Here is a 23032-nt window from a genome sequence, read left to right as displayed (position 1 = left end):
GGGCAAACATGCTGCCAAAGACCTCTTTAAAAGTGTTGTAAAGCAAAGATGTCACCTTGAAGACTAAGGTGTGCCTGACCCAAGCCATCATATTTTCAGTCACCTCATAGGCAAGCAAAACATGGACAATGAATATGGAAGACTGAAGAAGAACTGATGCCTTTGAATTACCGTGTTGGTAAAGAATACTGAACATACATACCATGGACTGCCAGAAGAATGAACAAATCTGCCTTGGAAGAGGTACATCTAGAATGTTCCTTAGAAGTAAGGATGGAGAGACTTCGTCTCATGTAGTTTGGACATGTTATTAGGAGGGACCAGTCCCTGGAGAAGGACTTCATGCTTGGTAAGGTAGAAAAGGGAAAAAAGAGGAAGACCCTCAACAAGACAGATTAACACAGTGGCTGCAACAATGGGCTCAAAACATAGTAATGATTGTGAGGATGGGGACTGGGAACTGTTTCATTCTGTTGTGCACAGGGTTGTCATGAGTCTGCACAGAGTCGACAGCACCTAAAAACCATTACCAAACATTGTATTTTTATTTGAGAAATCTGGCAACTCCACACTCAGACATTTGTAATATTTTCATCCCTGAAATGCATACAGAGGGTCACTAAGTAAAATATATTTCCCACTGTGAGATGGAGTTCAAAAAGTTTGAAAGCTACCACTCTAGACCAGGTGTTAGCAAACTTTTTCTGTAAACGGCCACAGAACAAATATTTTAGACTTTATGGATGGACAGTCTGTGGCAACTGCTCGGCTTTACCTTTGTAACACAAAAGCAGCCACACATAAAATGTAAAAAAAAGAGTGTGCCTACATTCCAGTGAAACGTTATTTATAAAAATAGATGGTAAACCATATTTTACCCCCGGGGCCATAAGCTGCTGATCCCACACCAGGCTATCGGATCGTTTTGGGTCTCCATTTTCTCATACGGCATATTCACTGGATTTCTTAGTTTCATCATCTGGAAATTTGAAAAGTCTATATAAGAATAAAAATACTGAACAAAATGGTGCTTGAGAAGGCAACTCCAAAACGTAGCTCTGGAAAATTTAAGATTACCAGTGATTAATTCCTTGGGTAATATTTCTGCATTCTGCCTAAATGACATCCTAAAAAAACAAATAGGCAAACTAACAAAAATCATTGACATCAAGTTGGTTCCAGCTCATGGTGACCCTGTTAGAGTAGGACCACTCCGTAAGGTTTTCTAGGGTGTCATCTTTATGGTTGCAGACAACGGGCATTTATCGGGTGTTTACATCAGACAGGATGCAGAGGGCTTTTTGTACATTATATATTTAATTCTCACAACAAGTTTTTGAGGTAAATACAATTAGTGCTTCCATTGTACAGTTTAGGAAATTGAGACCCTTAGAGAGGTGCAATGCCTTGCTCAATATCTTACAGCAGTAAATAGAAAAATCAAGATTCAAATAAAGGTCTACTCGATTCAAAGACTGTGTTCTTATTCACTCTACTACACTAATTCCACATAGCTTCAAATATCCTACCAAACAATATCACGTCTTGGGCATTTCCTTGACCTATTGGTCAAACGAGTATAGCAGAAAAAAGATGAGTTTGGTATTACTTTACTGGTTCTTATTCCACCCATCTGGATAAAGTAGGAAGGGTTCCTGAATACAAAGTTAATGACTGCAAAGGACTTTAGAGGTCTAGTTCAATGTGTTCATTTTATGTGAAAATGCAGAATTGGCACATTTTTCATTAATGGCCTTTCCTATTTTTACTAAGAATGAGATGACATAGTTCTAAAAGTCTTCATTTTTCCTCTTTAATTGAAATATTGGTTCCTGAAAGATTCCACATTGTTCAGTACACTCCAGATTGTTGGTTCACAGTAGTTGTGGAAAGGTAACAAGTGAATTTATCATTTACACATTATTACTGGCTATATATTACATATGCTTTACCCTCATAAATACATGGCACACAAATGTAAGTGGCACCACAAAATTTGTAAATATAACATAAATGAGACTACATGTATATTTCCAAAAGCACACATCCATTAGCTAAGCTTATAAATGATCAACAAATTAGCAGTCTATACCTGTTTTGGTACTTTTCTGTATTTTTCATCTTAGCCTTATACATTTTAGAGACTGTTAAATTATAAAATGGGTGTCATTTTAAAGGTAATAGTTAATTTTATAATCAAGAAAAATATATTTTAGAATCAGTGTACAAGGAAAAAAAATGACACATTTACGTTATTCTTTCACTTAAATAAATACACTAAGTTAATAAAATGCTAATTCCACCATTCAGTGGTCATTTAGTTGGTAATGCTGAAAGCATGGGCTGTCTGATAACTGGTAGCCCTTAGAGGGTCTCTGATAATTTTTCAAGATAAATTGATGCTATTAAGCGTTCAAGGAAATGAAGGCAATGATACACTCTGGTAACAATGTAAAGCTTTCCATTTCTGGAAAATAATTTGGAAAAGTTAATTCCCTATTTCAAAGGAACTGACTTTAAGGTCTGAGGGTACTATATTCTAGGAATTTTTGCTGAAGAAAAATCAGAAACAGGATAAATAGGTATGCATAGTGATAACTGTGGATAAAAATTAAAATGGTCTACGACAGAATTTTTTTTTAAAAAAAAAGAAGAAAAATTTAAAGAGTGTCTAAAAAAACCAAACCCACTGCTGTTGTGTCGATTCCAACTTACAGGACAGAACAGAACTGCCTCATAGAGTTTCCAAGGAGCACCTGGCGGATTTGAACTGCGGATCTTTTGGTTAGCAGCTGTAGCACCTAACCACTACACCACCAGCGTTTCCAAAGGATGTCTACAGCCATTAAAACAGTTTTCTAAGACCATTCAATGAGAAACCTTTAACCGTCAAATCATCAAAATACAATGTTAAGTGAAAATAAAGTAGAATTTATAATTTTATGTTTGGTATAAACCCATGTTTGTAAAATTAAATAAAAAAGAAGACGGTAAAAAAGGATAGGGAAACATAATGGTGGTCGTTCATTTTTTTCAATACTTGTGATGGCTGAAGCTCACATTGACAGTATTTTTATGCAAATAACGTGTGCCTTCTACATTTGTTTGCCAACAGCTAATAGGCACTAAACAAAGTACGTGGGCAGAGGGGAGTGGTTGGCAAACAAATGTAAAAGGCGTGCATTATTTGTGTAAAAATATGGTGTTACCAAAACGTAAAAGATTTGTAAAACTTTGTTCCTCTAGGACAAGTTTTATTAACCCTGTGTATATTAAGTCACTGCTAATAATTCTAACTTTTAAGGGCTTTTGGGCTGAATTGATTGAACCACCCTGAAAAGGTGTATCTGAATGAGGCCAGGTAGTAAGTAGAATTCATAAAACATAACTATCAAACATAACTTAATGGAAAACACAATAAGCAATATTTTGTGGGAAAAGAGATTAGGTCTAAAAATATGAAAACATATAGACTATGTTACATTTAAAATAAAACCCAATTAACCATAAAACTAGGGAAGTATTATTACCAGCCCTAATATGACAAGTATAATAGAATATTGTCTGAGTTTGCAAAAACACAGTGTTACACTCAGCCTAGTGGCTAACTACTTCAGCACAGTGCCTTCAAAGCTTATGTACTTGAGTAACAGATAATAATCTTAAAATATGTTAAAACTTTACAAAAATAGCGTGTACGAAAATTGCAATGAGATGTAAGATGAACCAAAATTGGGAAACACCCAGCCAACAGAATGTGGTTTATATTTGAAAATTAAAATATTTCAGATATTGTAATTTTAAATTATACATAAAGTGAAGTTTGTAATTGCTCTGAGACTCAGAGGCAATTTGCAATTAAAACTTCATGATTTGACGTTACTCATAAAACAACAACAAAAAAATGATGTCACAGTAACCTGAAATACGATTTTCCAATATCACAAAATGTTAAACCTGTTTTACTTTTTACACTGTTCATAAGATCCCTTAGGACATTTAAAAAACGTTAAGTCAAAAGTTTTACAGCTATCGGTCATCCTTCATCAATGATATTTGATTTCTGAAGGAAAACCAAAAACAAACCAAACCCGTTGCCATCGAGTCAATTTCTACTCATAGCGACCCTATAGGACAGAGTAGGACTTCCCCAAAGGGTTTCCAAGGAGCGTCTGGTGGATTCGAACTGCGGGCCTTTTGGTTAGCAGCTGTAGCTCTTAACCACTACGCCACCAGGGTTTCCCTCTGAAAGAAAAAAGGGCTAGGGAAATACAGTAGGGCTGCAGAAAGTACACCTCGCTGGATATTTAACACAAAATAACATTGCTGAGTCAGTTGAGGCTTCTGGTACTTAGATTTGAAACCAACAAGCATATTTTTACAAACTTTGTTTGTATATTAGTAGCAAATTGTAGCCAGCATTACTGTCCTTAAACACATCTGTTTTATTTCACTGTTTAATTTAATGGCTCTTATCAAGGATAGGATCTTAAGCGTAAGCCCACAATTTAAATTCTATTTGTGATAAAATAAATAAAGCAAACCAAAACAAAATTAAAATAAAATACCTCTGACTACTTGAAAAGCCATGGCATTCCCAGATAGGTAATTGCAAATTGTATTAAATTATGAGGTATTTTTGTTTTTCATTTTAGGAATCATTAGAACCAGTTAAAGTAGGGAAATAAAACTTTACAACTCCACGCTTGAAAGGCTAATTTTGAGAGTAGAAAGACCTTTGAAAGAAAGTGAACTTCTGCTTTTAATGCTTCTAACCTAGAGTAATTAAGTCTAAAAATAAAGCCTAGTACATAAAGACCTGTTTTTAGGTGCAATCTCAACTTATTTTGTCCTGACTCTAAGACACTGGTGCCATTCATACTTTTATTACTTCAGATCTCAGTCTTTCTAAAACATGGACAGGTGACCAGTAAACACTGTAATATTTTTTCCCCTAATAGAAGCAAAACACTCATCACCTAATATGCATGGGACGGAGGTGTGATCAGAGGAGTACCTGGGCGTCACAGATGCTTCAGCGCTCGACTACTGGATAGGTTGGCAGTATGAACCCACCTAGAGGTACCTCGGAAGAAAGGCCTGGTGGCCTGCTTCTGAAAGGTCAGTCTTGACACCCCTATGAAATGCAGTTGTACTCTGAAATACACGGGCTCACCGTGAGCTGAATCGACTAGATGGTGAGAGGTTTGGTTTTGGTTTTTGGAGGTATAATCTAAAGCAAGACTTCTCAACCCTGGCACCATCAGCATTTTGGGCTGGATAATTCTTTGTTGTGGGTGACTGCCTCATGCACTGTTGAATGTTTAGCATCATCCTTGGCCTCTGCTGTCTAGAAGCCAATAGCTGCTACCATCCCCGCTCTCCACCTGCTAGTTATGACAACTAAAAATGTTTGCAGACATTGTCATATGTCCCCTGTAACATAAACTGAAAATGATCCCTGGTTAAAAACCAATGATTTAAAGCTTCTTCTCACTTCAAAAACAAAACAAAAATCTTACAAGAATAATGAGTCATGAAATACTTAAGCAACAATGATAATTTCATCTAAAAAACTGGCTCCCAACACACTCGTTACGGAAATGCTTATTTAAGATCTGAATCGATACTGACCAAACAGTAGCCCCAGCCACGCGTGACTAACATGTAGCTAGTGCTTCCGAACAACAGGATTTTGTATTTTATTTAAAGTTAATTAAGTAATTAAATAGCATCCAAATCGAGACGTGCTGTATATGTAAACTACATACCAGACTTGAAAGGTTTCATATGAATAAATATTGCAAACTATCTTATTAGTAATTTTATATCGATTACATGTTGAAAGAATATATTGGATATGTTGAGTTCAATAAAATATACTATTCAAATCACTTCACCTGTTTCTCTTCTTTCTTTTTTTAACGTGGCTCTTAGAAAATGTAACATTATATATGTGGCTTATATTATATTTTTATTGGGCAGCATGACCTAAAATGTCTATTCATCTATCCAACTAGCTATGGGCTATACACTCATATAATAACAAAAAGCTACCATGAATTCAATGAAACATTTTAATTTAACTAATTTAAAATTTTAACTAAGATTTAAAATGTATGCTTAACTAAATTAAAGCAGCACCCACAAATAATGTTTAGAGCACATGAAGATTTTTACGTTATCTGAAATATTTCTGGCCCAAAGTTTGAGAAACACAGGTCTAGAACTCATTATCACAATTGATGATGGCATGAAATTCTGAAGTCAAAAAATATTAATTCCTAGAGTCATGTTTCCAGTGGTCTTCCATATGACCTAGCAGAGAAATGTATTTATCCTTCCCTTCCTTATAGGAATACCACTGTGTTCCTTCCTCCCAACTTCCCCTCCCCTGAAAAACCAACAGCAAATAAGCTTTCGACATTTCCTAAGACACTCCGTTTACAGCATAACAACAACCCTCTGCTTATCAGCTCCTGTGTTATCCGCACTACCCAGCTATTACACTCTTCTAAAATTATATTAAAATAGTAAGTTTTTTTGAACCTTAAATCTTATATTATCAGTTTATTTTACTTCCTTCAATCCTATCAGCTGAGGCAAATAAAATCACATTAATACATATAAAAAGTCCTTGAAGTTCTGGTTCTAGTTCTTCTTCATAGTAAATTAATAGAAACGCCAAGTAGAGCATGTCGCATAAGCATACTGTGTGCTTAAAGAGACTGAAGCTAGAACAGAGGCTGGGAAATCAGATTGGGATGAATAGCTCATCACATTTTTTTGCTTCAACAAAAAAGATCTGCGAACATCAAACAGAATAGAAGCCTGCAAGGATGTTAATTTAATCATTTTAAAAAGGAGTTTGACTTCAAAACTGTATCAGTCTTATTACTGTGAATATTGTTAATAATATAAACACATCCCCAGGTTATATACTCTAAAATATTTACTCAGTGGTCAGCTCCATATCCTTATTCTGTTTGCTGATTCAGCAAGCATAACATTATTTCTCAGGGATCTTCTTAAGTGTAGAAAGAATACCATAAGACCCTTTTCATAAATCACGAACTGTGGATTAACTAAATTACTAGAAAGATTATGTTCGTTGGAACTGCTAAATCTCCTCTTGGGGAAGAATAAGGGGAAGAAGAGAATTTGGAAGATGAGTTATCTGCAGGACTGGAGGAAGGAGAACCCTGTGGGTTGTGCTTGGGATGTGGCTTAAGAGCTTCAGGAGATGTTTTACACAGGGTAAATAAATTACCACCTGCAGAATTTAACCCAACAGTGTGACTGCAAAAAAGAATACCTTCTAAAAAAAATGACCCCAATTTAAAATATTTTAAGTACAGGATTAAGCCTAAAGAACGCGAGGTAATTTCTATGACATTTTGGAAAACAAACAAAAAAGGAGAGTAGAAATTATGTAACATTTAAGCTTGAATAGCAAATTTCTAAAAGAAATAATAATAAGTAAAAATGTATTTTCCACATCTAGATGGCACTTCTATTCATACACATTTTATGTTGCAGAGTTATATTAAGCAGTGAGAAAAATTATTTCATACCTGAAAGGAGCTGTTGGATAAATAACTTTTATGTGTTGGAATGCTAAATCTTGAGTTAGAACTTGCTTGATCCACGTTCTCAATCCTTGTCCAGTGTCACCTGGTGAATCACAAATTCTAGAGTAAGAAAAATATTTTGATAATACAGTCCATTCAAAAGCAGAAGATAATTTTCAGGTCACTCAGAGGCTGGACCAAAGGATAAAAAAATTTTCATGTATAAAAATAACTGTACAAAAAATCAATTTATCAACATAAATTAATTGACTGGACATTAATAGATAGTAATAATTTTGGTTATTTTACTCCCGGCTTCTCCACTGATCACTCTGAAGACCTTGTTTAAGCTTACATCTTAAGACTCCCCATTTGTTTAAAAGATATAATAGGAATAAGTAAACAAAGTTAAAATTACTGAATGGATTTTTTTCTAAACAAAAAAAGTCTATACATGATCTAAAACATTGTCATTTCTTATCTTACTCTTAAAAATAATAAATTCCTAAAGTGTTTGTTAACTTTTGACATTGGAGCAGCCTAAAAGAATTTCTAAAACAATTTGCTTGGTTAAAACAGTAACAATCTTTCAAAAGGAGTATTCAGTGTACTTGTATTTTTAACTTGATGAAATTAAGAATTTTATTTTGATAACATGTTTACATTACCTAAAACAATGACTATCTACCCAAAGGCTGCCAGAAAACTAGCCACGATTCACCCAAGAATTACTATTATGTATATTTGCACAAAGAATGTAAGGAAATCAAAGATTTCATCTTATGAATTAGGAAATTTTAAAGGTAACAACTTTAATTTCCTAATCAATGAATTCATTAAGACATCAATTCAAAAAATATTTACTGTATGCCTACTATGTGCCAAGTACTGGGCTCATTCCTAAGGGGTAAAGATGGAGGGAAGGGGAGGGAAAGACAGTCCCTACTCTGATAGAGTGTGTACCTTATGAAGAGAAGTGGACATTAACCAAACAATCACATAAATAAACGTACGGGCAAATGGAACCACTGCAAAGATGAGGTACGTGCTGCTGCGAGGGTTTTTATCAGCAGAGTTGCTGTAGTGCAAAGATGAGATACGTGGTGCTGCGAGGGTTTTTTATCAGCAGAGTGGGTGTAGTAAAGTAGTTGAGGGAAAACTTCACTAGAATATAAGCTCCACGAGGTAAGGTTCTTTACACCTGCTTTATCCACTGAGTTATTTGCTCACCTAGTGCCTAAACAGGTATGACACAGATGGGCATTCAATAGATAGCTGCTGAACGGACAAAGAACAAAGTTTGAGCTAAAGTCTAAAGGACGGTGAGCAGTGAAGCGCAGAGTACCTCAGGCAGGGGAAACAGCAAATACCTGACAGGAGGGACCAGTAAGGCATCTTCTTAGAATGGAAAAGCAGAGAACAAGAAGAGGAGCAGTGAGTGAAGACCAGACTGGAGACATCTTAGGGGCCTGACAAATCCTGAGAGCAGGGAGAAGCCCTGGAGGCAGAAAGCTGGCATGATTCTACAGGGTCACACTGGATGCTGTGAGAAGACAGAGTGACCTGAAGGGGATAAAAGTAGATGAGGGCGATCAGTCAGGAGGCTGCTGTTCAGGTGACAGCTGCTTAAGCTAGGCTGACAGCAGTGGAGTAGAGAGGACAGGGAACATTTAGAGGTGAAAGGGACAGAAATTGGCAAAAAATCAGTTATAAGGAGTCAGTCGTGAGAGAAAGGTTTACAGGATGACTGCTAGGATTTCAGCCAGGGCAGCTAGGTGCTCAGAAAGGAAGCACCTGAAGCAACAGGTTTGTACCCATAGTGCGTACAAGGTGTGGTACCAGGGCTTGAGCAAACCATGGCCAGCCAAAGGCAAAATCCAACCCGAGGCCCTAAGTTAAGGCCATAACCTAAGGCCATAAGCTAGGAATGGTTTTAACATTTTAAAAAGGTTATGAAACAAAAAAGAAAGAAAAAAAGGGAAATGAAGAAAAAGGGAACTGAGAGGGAGGGGAGGGAAGAGAATATTAGGGAACACAGAATGGCTCACAAATCCTAAAAAGATGACTATGCAGCCCTTTAAGGAGAAAGTCTGCGGACCCTGCCCTACACCGCCTGGACCCCAGCGCCCTCAGGGTCTCTGCTCCTCTCTCTGGTCTGACTCCAAGCACACTGGCTTAATGCTGGTCCTTGTGCACGCCACTTGGAACCCACCTCGAGGCCTTTGCTCTGGCTTTTCCCTTGCCTGGAGAGTCTAACCCAAACACACGTGATTCAGTTACAGAAGTTTACCTGCTGAAGTATCACCTGCACAGTAAGTGCCACCATGGTCACCGTATTTAACACTGTAACCCCCCACCCATGCTCCTCATCCTCTTTTTTTTTTCCACATAGCATTCACCACTAAAGAATTTCCCCCAATAGAATGTAAGCACCACGAATGCAGGAGGTTTCACTCATCACTGTATCCCCAGAGCCTAGCACCCTCCTTGGTATATAAAACCCACTGCTGTTGAGTCCACTGGGCTCATAGCGACCCCATAGGGTTTTCAAGGCTGTAAATCTCTATGGAAACAGGCTGCCACATCTTCCTCCCATGCCTTGCATATGGTGGCTACTTAATAGGTTAAATTTCTTGAGTGAATTAATGAATGAATGTTGGATAAACATGTCTAGAGCTCAAAGGAGAGATTTAAACTGAAGACACACATTTGTGTCACCTGTATATAGGTTGAAATAGAACTTGTGAGCTTGCATGGGGTTTAGCCTGGGCAGAAAAATGTAGGGTGCAAAGAGGGCCTAGAGGCCAAAGTCTGAAGAATTCTATCATTAATGGCCAGGTAGAGGCACATGATCTGCAAAAGGAAGAAGGGGCAAACAGAGGTGAAGAGAGGGCCAGGATGGTGTTTCAAGGAGAACGACGAATGGCGCTGACAAGTCAAATGAGAAGACTGAAAAATGTCCATGACGTTTAGTGACACAGAGGTTACTGGTGCCTTTAGCAACAGCTAACTCAGACAACTTGCTGAGACTTACTGTACGCCAGGGGCTACACAAGACACTGGGCAGAACGCCATCAAGACATGCGTGGCTTGGGCCTTCACGAACCTTACAGAGTAGAATACAGACATTAAATTAGATCATTACAAGTATGATGACTACCCTGGGAGGAGAACCATATGGTTCCTATGGTTCCTCTACCATAAGGAAGCATGCAACAGGGAATTAATCTAATCTGGGAGGTTAAACAAAGCCAATTAAACTATGGCATATTACTACCATCCTAAAAGAAGGCTTTTTTTTTTTTTTTTTTGGTATTTTAGTGGCAGTTAAGGCTTGAATTAAGTTGGCTAGAGCTTGTATTCCATATTCTTCTATGGCTACTACATCCTAGATGAGAATCTTGACCTTTAAAATTTTCTGAAAAACAAAATCTGTCTCTAAACACACTTCTTCAACCTTGGAAAGTAAGATCAGCGCTAAAAAAACAAAAACAAAAACCATCCATTCATAAAGCCCACTTTATAAAGCCTAGCACTTTATTCCAAGACTATGGTAACAGTTATAATTTTTTTGTCCATATTCTGATTAACCAGAAGCCAATGGTCTCCTATAGCACGACCACAAAGCCCAATGTGCAATCATTAGTGCAAACCTGGGTGATAAAGTCCAACGCGAATAGAGTAGTATTTATTTCAACTGTGACTGAAATAAATTGGAATAGCATTATATTTGCACATTTGGCAGAATTCTTTAGGTAAATTCTTTCTTCAAAGTACAAGGGAATAAATATATATACAAACACACTATATATACACACACACACACACACTCATACAATGTATAACTCTGGGCTTCAGGGACATACAGTGACACGTTATAAATTGAAAAAAATAAGGACAGTTACTTCCAGCAAAGTGGCCCAGAGAAAGAACAAAAGTCTAGGAATTCTTCCAAAAGACACAACAAATTATTTATGAGAAAACTACAACAACCAACCGGCTGCCCCTGAGCTGGTTCTGATTCACGGCAGCTCATGTGGTTTGGACAAGAGCTGCAGTCCACGAGGTTTTCAACGGCTGTCGCTGTCCAGAAGCAGATCGCCAGGCCTTTCTTCTGAGGCCCCTCTGGGTGGATTCAAACTGCTAACCTTGCAGTTAGTAGCCAAGTGCTTAACTATTTTCACCACCCAGGGAGAACGGGTGTGATATTTGGGAGTTTCTGGGTGCTTATAAATGAAAAATCTAGATACCTTGGGGAATGGAATAGTACCACCAGTCTCCCAGTTGTAAAGCACGGCTGTCACGTTGGACAGTCCACCTTCTAAATATATTTTATTTACCAGTCACAAAGTCCTGCCTTTTAAACATCTTTGGTTATCTTCTTCCCTATTCCCAAAATAGCAAATCCTAGTTCAGGTTTTTTTCACTTAGCCTCTCCAGAGCACTGATTTTGGAGTCAGACAAATCTGGGTTCAAATCCCGATTCCACCACTACTCACAATAACAGCCCAGTAATCTTGGACTACCTGTTCAACCCATCTGAGCCTCATTTTCAAAGTTAGCAGAATAACACCTCTCAGAATTGCCCACTGCCAGTTCTCCTTCCTGTATGTCTAGGCATCTAATGCTGCTGTAACAGAAATACTGTAAGTGGGTGCTTTAACAATGAGAAATTTATCCTCTCACAGTTTAGGGGGTTAGAGGTCTGAATTCAGGGTGCCAGCTCCAGGAGAAGGCTTGCTTTCTCTGTCAGCTCTGGGGGAGGGTCTTTGTCATCAATCTTCCCCTTGTCTAGCAGATTCTCAGCACAGGGACCCCAGCTCCATGGGACACACTCTGCACCTGGCACTGCTTTCTTGGTGGTGTGAGGTCCCTTTTCTCTCTGCTTGCTTCTCCCTTTTATATCTCAAAAGAGATTGATTGACTCAAGATACACCCTAATCTTAGATTGAGTCTCGCCTCATTAACACAACTGCCTCTAATCCGGCCTCACTAACATCATAGAGGCATGATTTACAACACATAAGAAAATCACATCAGATGATAAAATGGTGGACAGGCACACAGTACTGGGAACCATGGCCTAGCCAAATTGACACACATCTTGGAGGGAAACAATGCAATCCATAACCACTGCATTTTTCCAATTTCCACGGCTACACAGCTCTCAGCCCAAAGACCACTTTCTCCATAAAATCTAAGAATCTCTTCATCTTTCAAATGCCTTACTCATGCCTGGCTTCAGGTTTTTTTTTTTCTTTTTTCAATTCATTTGGCAGCAGATTATACACCATCTTGTGATCTCCCAGCCACTGCTCACTCCAACAGCTAACTGGATTGTTTTTAACTTTCGGTAGGCCCTCTAAGGACACCAGCTGCATCTCATTCCTTCAACAAACAGTTCCCAAGAGCTTACCAGGGGTCAAGCACTAGGGATGGAAGCTTAAAACAAGGGTCCTTACTCCTGAGGAGCTCACAATCCAGTGGGGAAGACAGACATCAGTAATCACAGATGACTGAGGACAGGCAGTGGAAGAATAACCCAAAAACCAAGCCGCCTGCCGTCCGGTCGATTCCGACTTGTTGTGACCGTAAAGGACAGAGTAGAACTGCCCCACAAGGTTTCCAAGGCTGTAACCTCTACAGAAGCAGACTGCCACATCCTTCTCCCACGGAGCTGCTAGTGATCTCGAACCGCCAACCTTTCAGTCAGCAGTCCATCGCTTTACCCACTGCGATGACCTGGCCCACAGGGCTCCTGCCCTGGAAATGGCTAAGTGCTGAACTACTGGACAAAAGATTGGCGGTTCAACCCATCCAGAAGCTCCTCTGAAGACAGGCCTGGTGATGTTTCTGAGAGGTCACAGCCCCGAAAACCCTATGGAGCAGTTAGTTCTCCTCTGTGCACACGGGGTCGCAACTTGAAAGCTTAATGAGGGAGGGAGAAAGAAAGAAGGGGAAACAAGAGAGGAAAGGTAGAAGGCACTCTGACCCTGAAGCGGGGCCTCACAAAAAGGAGATGTTTAAGAAACGTTAGTTAAGCTATCTGTGAATCTCCATTATTCACATTAGCATAACAGACTGGAGAAAGAAAGCAACGACAGATAATGCAATGCGGCTGAAAACTACTCTGAAAAGTACTAAATGATTTATTTGCTTCTGGCAGACTTACCTTACTAACTTGCCCTGTTTAAATTTAGGGGAGAGGGTTGGGGGGAGGAAGGGTTGCCCTGGGGAGCCTGGAGCGGTGGAGGGTGGCAGGGAGTGGCCGGGGACAGGGGCCGGAGGCGAGGACGGTGGGCCAGTGACGGGAAGACAGAAACGGGGAGACAAGGGGGCCGGCAGGACAGCGGGCCGCGTGGGCACAGCCGCGGGGCTAGGGGACCGCCGCGTCTCGGAGCCCTTCCCTGCGGCCCAGGGCCCGGCGCCTCGCCGCTGGGCCAGCACGGGGGGCACGGAGGGGCGGCCGTTCCCCGGGGTGCGGGAAACCAGGACGCAGAACTGCAGTCCACCTGAGCCATGCAGGAAGATCAGAGAGGCGCTGTGCCTCCCAGCCGGCGACACCACACACCGCCGCAGGCGAACGGAACCGGACGCCATCCCCGCTGCCGCCTGGAGAACCACGCTGGCCCCGCCCCCGTCGTCCTGCGGGCCCCGCCCCATGTCGCCCCGCCCCTGTCGTCCCGCGGGCCCCGCCCCTGTCGTCCAGTGGGCCCCGCCCCTGTCGTTCCGCCTCTGTCGTCCCGCGGGCCCCGCCCCTGTCGCCCAGTGGGCCCGCCCCTGTCGTCCCGCGGGCCCCGCCCCTGTCGTCCCGCGGGCCCCGCCCCCTGTCTTCCCGTGGGCCCCGCCTCCCGCCGTCCCGCGGGCCCCGCCCCTCCTCCGTCCCGCGGGCCCGCGCACGCAGTACGTAGACGCCTCGCGGGGGCGCGCCTAGGAACTCGCATGCGCGGCGGGACAGGCGCGGCTCTGGCTCTGTGTCACCTTAAATTCTTTGGGATCAAGTCTTAGTTGTCGCTGTATCGAGGCTTTGATGAATCAACAAGTGTCAGCCTCGAAATAGTTATATCTATATGCCAGACTTTTACTGTAAGGTTTTTAACTGCAATCTTGAAATTCAAGATATCTTTTCATTTTGTGTTGTGTTGGTGTTATTATTGTGTTTCGAATTTAACAGATATAAACCTGTTTTACCGTCCGAGTTGAGACATGTACAGGATATTTGCAGCTTTTTATGTACAGGGTAAGATAACCCAGTAATAAGAACATTTCTTGGTGTAGTTTTAAAAAATAGTTTACAAAGCAAATCTAATTTAATTTTTATAATAATCTTGTTTGGTACAGTTACCCACATTTTCACATTGATTTAAAATCTTTAATCCAGATTCTCTGATCTCAGACTATGAAATTTTCCATGCTGTCACAGCCACCCCCTTGACCACAACTTGCTTTGGCCACAAACATACTTTGGCCACAGCCCAGATCCTTGACAATGAGTAACTTCTCTAATTTCAGTCTATTCACCAATAACCAGAGTAACTGGATCCAAGAAGTACAGCCTTGCATCTACTGTTTGAACATTTTAGTTTGGAAATGGATTATAAATAGGAATTACTTTCTGTATCAAGGCCTAACCATGAGCAACGTTTAACGTTGAGAGTCCTTGTCCTAGCAGGTAGCTCTTTCCTTATGCAAAACTGAGAAAAACAACCCAGCAGAACTTTAAGTGCCATTAAACATCAGCCTTTGGTTCAATGTAGCCTGCATTATATTTAAGTAATTACAATTTATCTTTTATTTGTTCAAGGTGACCACCCTGTTCCCGACGCCCTGCTGGATGACTGCTTATTATCATGGATCAGTAGCCAAGAAAGGCTATATGCTTTCACACTGTTGTACCAATAACTGTCCATGGGAATGGCCTTACAGGCCACTAGTTAATCAGAATGTTAACTATGTGTCCTTTCTCTAAATGTGTCATTTCTCCAAAGCCTACAGATCTGTGGCTGAGAGTACTGAGTGAAGTCATTGAGGAGTACAGGGTAGGTGGGCTATGCTCTGGCAACCAACTCTCAAAACACTCTCTGTCTCTAGGTCTGCCGTCCCCACGTGGGCTCTGGATTACTTTCACAGCCAAGTGAGAAGAGGGTGCTGCTGCCAGTGGAGCCCCTTGGAGATGTGCCAGGTAGGTTGTGAGTTCTGCTTTTAGAATGCCATTTACTGGCAGGACACCTTGCTGTACACTGTCCCGTCCTTTTGAGGCAGCAAAAAACCCAGAAAAATGATTATTTAATTAACTGTTATTATTGTTGATCATAAGAATAATAAGCATCTGAGCTTCACTGGGATTTACTACGTGCCAAGGATTGTCATAAGTAAACTCCCACAAACTATACTATTTCTCCTTACTATTATGATCTGCTTTTATTATTACTACCAATGAGGCTCAGAGAGGCAAGTCATTTGGCTCAAAGTCACACTGACAGTCAGTCATTAAAAAAAAAAACCCAATGCCCACAAAAATTAGGTAAAGGCATGTTCCAGCAATTTAAAAAAAAAAATTCTAAAGAGTTTGGACTTTAGCCCTTTAAACTAAAAACAAAACAAAACAAAAAACCCCAAACTTACCCATGTGTTACCAAGTAGAACTACTGCATAGGGTTTTCTTGGCTGTAATCTTGACAGAAGCAGATCACAAAGTCTTTCTTCCACAGTGCTGCCCAGTGGGTCTAAGCCACCAATCTTTAGCTTGGTAGTCAGGTGCGGACTGTGCATACCACCCATGGACCTGGTAGCCTTGTAGAGCCTCTACCTATTAGAGGTCCCTGTGTTCAGGTTTTCTATGGTGCAAGTTTCTGGTTTGCTCTTCTGGCTGGATGAGCACCAGTCTAAGCAGGTAGGTAAGCAGGGGAGATATCTGAAGGTTAGGATTCTGGTTTCATCTAGACCTTGGGCCTTCCCAGATCAAGATCATTATTAGAATGTACCAGATTCTTCCAGGCCTAATCAGAGTGCTCTTTTATTTCTACTGATTTAAATGCTTAGCTATGGTTGCTATTCCTTTCATCTTTGTTTATTTATAGAACAAACAGAAGGTTTTAGGTTACTGTATTTAGAAATGCCACCTGGTAGGCAAACTATTGAACAAAAATGTTCCTTTTGTGTAACTGCATTACTTTGAAATGTAATTAAGTTTCAAGGTGGCTGTTTGCTTCTTTTATAGGGAATCTTTTGCTGTATTGAACTTGAGGAAAAAATTATCCCTGGAAGATTTTTATTTATATATGCTTTCACTCTTCATGTATCTATTATTATTATTTTGGCTACTCGTTTGCTTTCACCCAGTCTTTGGAGCACCCCCTTTTGGTAACTTCGGTGTCCATGCAAGTAAATGAAAGAAAAGAGAAGAAACACAATTTTCCTTTGAGGGGAGGCAGAGGAGTCCCAATATCTACTGGAATCTAAAGATATAAATGGCAAATTCAGAGTTTAGTTTTGCTCTTCCACTATGTGCTAGGAACTTCTTTAGGGTACATTTGTTGGCTTTTTAAAGACTGTTGAATAAAGTTTAGCCATTTAGAATAGTGTATTTGGTATTCACATGATTATAGTTAAATAAAATAGCGTTAGTTGTTCAGACCGTACAGTTACGTATTTGTTGTTTTCCTCATTTTTGAGTTTCAAATTGTATACTCTCTGAGTGGTTGTTTTTTATCTGTTGCATTATTCAAAAGGACAGGGAAACACATATACATATATAATACATAAACATTGGAGAAAATATTTCTTCTTCAGGTAATTATAAACATTTCATAAATTAACAAGGGAAATTCCTTTACACATTCTTCTTATTCATTTAGAAAAAACAAAACAAAACAAAGCTAGAAATAATTTAGATGTCCTGAATTCTAATAAAACAGTGAAAGTAAACTCTTTAGGAAGGAGAGATTATAACCTTTAATATAACCATTGTCTCAGTTCTGGGGCCCTTAACCTTTTTTTCATTTCAGTTCTTCCAAATACAGAGTGAGGAGTTCTTCTCTTCCACCTCACTGTTCCTATTGCTCATGGCCCCATCCCCTTTTCTTGGGTGATGGTTTACTTGGGGCATTTTGAACTGGGCTGAGGCAGGAATTATAGAGTGGGGAGTAAAAACACATGAGTTACTTAAACACAGACCGAACGAAGTCTTGGAGCATGGGTTAACACTTTGCTATATCATCACTAGTTGAAATGATCCATGTCAGAGCGGTGTGCAGGCTCTGGGCAAGGATGGTGGAAGTTCCTCCCTTGAATGCAGGCTGCGCGGTAGTGTATATGTCCGGCACTTGAACAGTGTTCTTAGCAGTGTCACCTGTCTCTTCCCCAGTAAAGGAATCTTCTCCTTTTTGACCATTTCCCATTACCATTTCTCAAGTTTCAAAGCTCCTCTCTGGAAAATTTTGTATGCAGCTTCTTCTAACAAGTAACCAGTTGTCGCAGACTCAATTTCAACTCGTGGCGATCCCATGTGTTTCAGATTAGAACTGTGCTCCATAGGGTTTTCAGTGGCTGACTTTTTGGAAGTAGATCACCAGACCTTTATTCCAAGGTACCTCTAACGGTCTCGATCTTCCAACCTTTTAATTAGCAGGTGACTTTGTTAACTGTTTACACCACTCAGGGACTCCCAGCTTCTTTTAAGTACTCATATTAGTCTAGGAGAATCCTTCCATCTGTCTTTGTATTTGCCTCTATGCTCAAAACCCGTTCTTTTGTAACATGTCATAATTACTCTTCAAATCTGTAGTAAGAATTATTATTGGCAGCGTCTCACCGAGTCCTGTTCCCTTGAGGGCAGGGAGCTTAATCTTCAAACCTTCCCATTAGATGAGGGGAAGTATTTGCATTCCATATTCATGTTACAAATAACAGAAAGAAAAGCAAAAGAAATAAGTTTCCCCAGCAATACAGTCTTAGCATTTGTATCTTGCCACTTTCATTTAAGAGAAAATGAAAATTATATATATCAAAGAAAAGAATATTGAAATGATGGTAAGAATTTCAAGTATCAGCTTCAGAGATAACAAAATGTGTCATTTAGTCTCTTTGGACCAGATTTCACAAGTGTGACATAAGGGGATGTGGCTTGATTAGTTCTCAAATTCCATGATTCTAGGAACTTGGAAGAGTTTCAATATGTGACATGTGCCTCTTTTATAAATATGCCTATGACACTTAATTCTGTTCATAAATTTCTTGCCCAAAACTCTTCATTGTACCACGGAAACTGTTACTTATTAGTGTCAGAAAAATCAGCAGATACAATTCTCCTACTTTCGTGGCTGATGTTAACACATTACTCAGTCGCCTTCCAATTTCCCTGGCATTTCTAAAACCCAGGAAAAAGAGAGGGTTGAAAAAGTTCCCTTTTTTTTTTTAAATGGTAATGACATAATATGAAGTCAACCTTTGCAATTTAAAAAAGGAAGTATAATTTATTCAAGAAATCCAAAGACGCATTGCATTAGGTAAATCTGCTGTGAAGGACCTCTTTGAAGTGTTGAAGAGCAAAGATGTCACCTTGAAGACTAAGGTGCGCCTGACCCAAGCCATGGTATTTTCAATCACATCATATGCATGTGAAAGCTGGCCAATGAATAAGGAAAACCGAAGAAGAGTTGACGCCTTTGAATTGTGGCGTTGGCGAAGAATATTGAATATACCATGGACTGCCAAAAGAACGAACAAATCTGTCTTGGAAGAAGTACAGCCAGAATGCTCCTTAGAAGCAAGGTTGGCGAGACTGCGTCTTACATACTTTGGACATGTTGTCAGGGAGGATCAGTCCCTGGAGAAGGACATCATGCTTGGCAGAGTACAGGGTCAGCGGAAAAGAGGAAGACCCTGAACGAGGTGGATTGACACAGTGGCTGCAACAATGAGCTCAAGCATAACAACGATTGTAAGGATGGCTCAGGACTGGGCAGTGTTTCGTTCGGTTGTGCATAGGGTCGCTATGAGTTGGAACCAACTCGAAGGCACCTAACAACAACAACAATTTATTCTGAAGTGGCCTATTATCAGGATATATATATATAGACAAATTTATTTTGTAAAAGTATTACAGCGTTTTTTCTTTATCATATTTTATTAATAACGTAAAGAAACTTTGTGAAATTCTCCTTAATTCATATACTAAGACAAATTAATACGATTCCTCTCTGGCCTGTCACCCGTTCACAGAATTTACTTTCTTATGAAAAGCTGGGAGAGGCCAGTCTTCGAGACCCAGTGTTGTCTGCACAGGTTAAAAATTAATACAAGTGATAAAATAAGAGGGTTTAACACAGTGATTATTGAAAATGTTAATGTGACATTCATGACATATTTTCATTCATATGCGTTTATTTCAATTCACAGGATGGTGAACAGGTTAAAAGAATGAGAAATAAATGTCTTTATTAAGGACTCTTGAAAATCTAAAAACCCACACAGGATTTTAAACTAAGTATAAGCAAAAATGTGAGCATGCCTTAGTGGAAGGAGCAATGGAATTGAGGTAGGCAGACCTTGGTGTGAAGACTTGTCCTGCTCTGGCTACCCTGTGAGCTGGTGAAGTATACTTTTCTTCAAGGCAACAACTATTTTATCTTCATATCCTCCTTAGATAACTAGAACGGTGTCTCAGAGGTTACTTGTTGAGTTAAAGTATGCTCAAAATTGAGTTAAATTTCAGAGACAAAGAGTGAACGAAGAGTGAAAATCTCTTCTTCAGGTACCTACTTGTTATTCTGACATGTCAGCAGCTGGGCAGAGCTAGAGAGATGGGCTGGCCAAGACTTGGGAAAACCTGACAAGGCCAGGGCCAAGATCTCAATACTAGGACTAGTTTCCAGCTTTGCTTGGGAAACAGAATTTCTATTGAAAAACACAAAGCCCGATGCCAAGAAGTGTTGGGTGTCTCATTTTAAGAAAATGTGATTTATATTCCAAAGTCTAAATTTATAAGATAAACTAAATATGGTGTTATTTACATTTTGGTGTTTATTTCTGTGAACTTTTTGCAGGTAAATGACATTTTTTTCATCTTTAGATTCTCAGTGTCTAGGCTGTAAAAGGGTTCTCCAGTGTTGCTTTTTAAAAATATGGGCTTTTATAATACACCTAAAACAGGTAGCCCCATCTTATGATGGGGTTCTGCTCTGATGATTCTGTCGTAAGTCAAATACCTCTTTTTTAATTTTCATTATTATTGCCTGCTATTATCTTTGAGCATCTGTGAGTGAACATCTGAGAATGACAACATCAGCAAATTACATGCTGCCATACTGTATATAGTACATATTACTAATGATAATGTGTATCAAAAAAAACTGAAAAAACAGATGGTCGTAAGTTCCGTTCATTGTAACTCAGATATGTTGTAAGGTGGGGACTACCTGTACAGTGACGCCTGTGTGAGCCGGAACTCCACCAGACTGCCTTGCTTTTCAAGGTCTCCTAAGTTTTCTGCCTTTGACAGGGTGAAGTCTTAACCACTTTTCTGTCCTTCTCTATTAGTGGAAAACATTTGCATTTTCCTTCTCTGACAGGTTTCTGCCTTAAACGGGTTTTGGCTTTTGCAGGTTTTAATATATAAGATTTGATTTTACAAAACCAGTTTTCCAAAAACTTTTCAGGAACACACCTCTGCTCATCTTGCCCATTTCATTTCTGGATATTCCCAACCTCATATTCTACTCTTCTCACCGTGTTGACCACAGCGAGTTCCCCTAATGTGCTTCGCTGTCTCCTGCCCTTTTGCCTTTGTCCATGTGGCTAGCTCAGGCAGGAATGGCCCTCCCCTGCCTCCTCCTTACCTGTCTACTTATTCTTCAAAACTTAGGTCTCTCTCCTCTTCCTCTCCACAGTCCTCACTGAACCTACAATGCCCCTTATACCTGCCGCCCCTACAGCAAGCACTGCTAGTGCCGACATAGCATTCGCACATGCAACCGTTTATTCTCTGCCTTCCTCTCCCCACTCCCATGCTGTGGGTCTAACAAGCAATAATATCAACAAAAAATAAAGACCTTCCAGTTAGCACTGTGCTCAGTCCTTGGTAATCATTCTCTCAGTTAAAGGCAGGTTGTAGAGGTGGGTGTGTTTGTGTGTGTATGTGTGTGTGTGGAGAGAGAAAGAGAAATTTTCCCTTAATGTTTCCCCCATATTCCCCATTAGTTTTTCATTGAGATGGTCATTTAGAATGCATAACACACAAAGGACACTCAAAAATATCATTAACTGGTACTGTTTCAGTAGGAAAAGCACAGGGAATAAATAAGCAATTTACTTAAAAATTTCAATTTTTAAATTAGCCGATTTAAAACATCAGGTTTTGAAACCTTCACTGACAGTCTCAACTGCTTGCTTAAAATTGCCCCAGTAATGGTCTTTGAAAAACTCTATATTCTCTTCTCACTAGCATTGATGTCTGAATGGAAAAACATTAATAATATTTCGTTTGTAAAGACAAGTGGGTTGACTAATAAAAACATTGATTCACACCTCGCTTCTCAGTGAGAAATGCCACCCATGTAGTCTGCTGACACTTGCTGTTAATAATCATGTAATTTCCAGAAAGCCAGAAAGCGTCATCTTCATCGGCAGATGTGTTACTTGTTTTTCTGAATACAGGTAGCCCTGACTTATGACGGGCATTCCGTGGCCTAAGCCGGCTCTGACGTAAGGGGAATACAGTGTGAGTGATTCAGGCTTAAATGCCCTGAAGCCAGGCATTCATTCTGCCTGTGTGTGAATAAAGGTCCGTTCTGGCATCCTTTTCCCAAACCAGCCCGTTTTGGCCACGTTGAAAATCTTATTGTTAGGAATATGTAGTACATATAATGTTGCAGTGTGGAGCTTGCTGATGTTAAAAAAAAAAAAAAAAAGGGTCATAAGTGTGGCTCTTCGTAATTCCAATACGTGGTAAATCGAGGACTACCTATAAAAAAACAAACTGTATCAATGTTCAACTTCAGCTGAAAACAGTGTAACGGCGTATTTTTAGATTATTTAAAACGTCAAAACCAGAACCCATTGTCACTGAGCCGATTCTGACTCATAGGGCCTGCCATGTCTTAACATAGACTACAAGTACCTACCTCCCCTTTCTGTAGAACGTAGACACAAAATTTAAAATGTGAATAAGTAAGTAAATGCATCAAAATATTGCAATTTTAATCTGCTTTTATTTAGTTATTCTTTAAAAAATGAAAGCGTAGGTTTGCAGACGGTATACATTCTGTTCCCCACAAGTATCCTATTTATGTAAGTTTTTTTCCTTTACATCATGGAGGTGGAGTTGATAGAAAAAAAAAAAAGAAGGATTTTTCATGGTTATTGAAATTATCAAATATACTAACAATTCTCGTCCATTGCCATTCTTGTCAGTGAATGGTTGTTGAATCACATGGTTAACATCTGGAAATCGCCCATGGTAA

General features: G+C 39.7%; 1 protein-coding gene across 1 annotated transcript in view; it reads right to left on the bottom strand.

Moving 5' to 3' along the window:
* The window catches only part of LYPLAL1 (lysophospholipase like 1), a 39098-nt gene extending 24902 nt beyond the window's left edge, over positions 1-14196 (bottom strand). Inside the window, exons 1-2 of the mRNA XM_049868215.1 lie at positions 14084-14196; positions 7575-7674 (exon numbers count right to left, since the gene is read on the bottom strand). Coding sequence (XP_049724172.1) covers positions 7575-7674; positions 14084-14171 — 188 coding nt within the window. The 5' untranslated portion in view covers positions 14172-14196. The remainder of the gene's footprint in view (positions 1-7574; positions 7675-14083) is intronic.
* Positions 14197-23032: the final 8836 nt, after the last annotated feature.

Source organism: Elephas maximus, chromosome 24, assembly GCF_024166365.1.
Source record: "Elephas maximus indicus isolate mEleMax1 chromosome 24, mEleMax1 primary haplotype, whole genome shotgun sequence".
NCBI classification, from domain to species: Eukaryota; Metazoa; Chordata; class Mammalia; order Proboscidea; family Elephantidae; genus Elephas; species Elephas maximus.
This window is presented reverse-complemented; position numbering and strand designations above follow the sequence as displayed.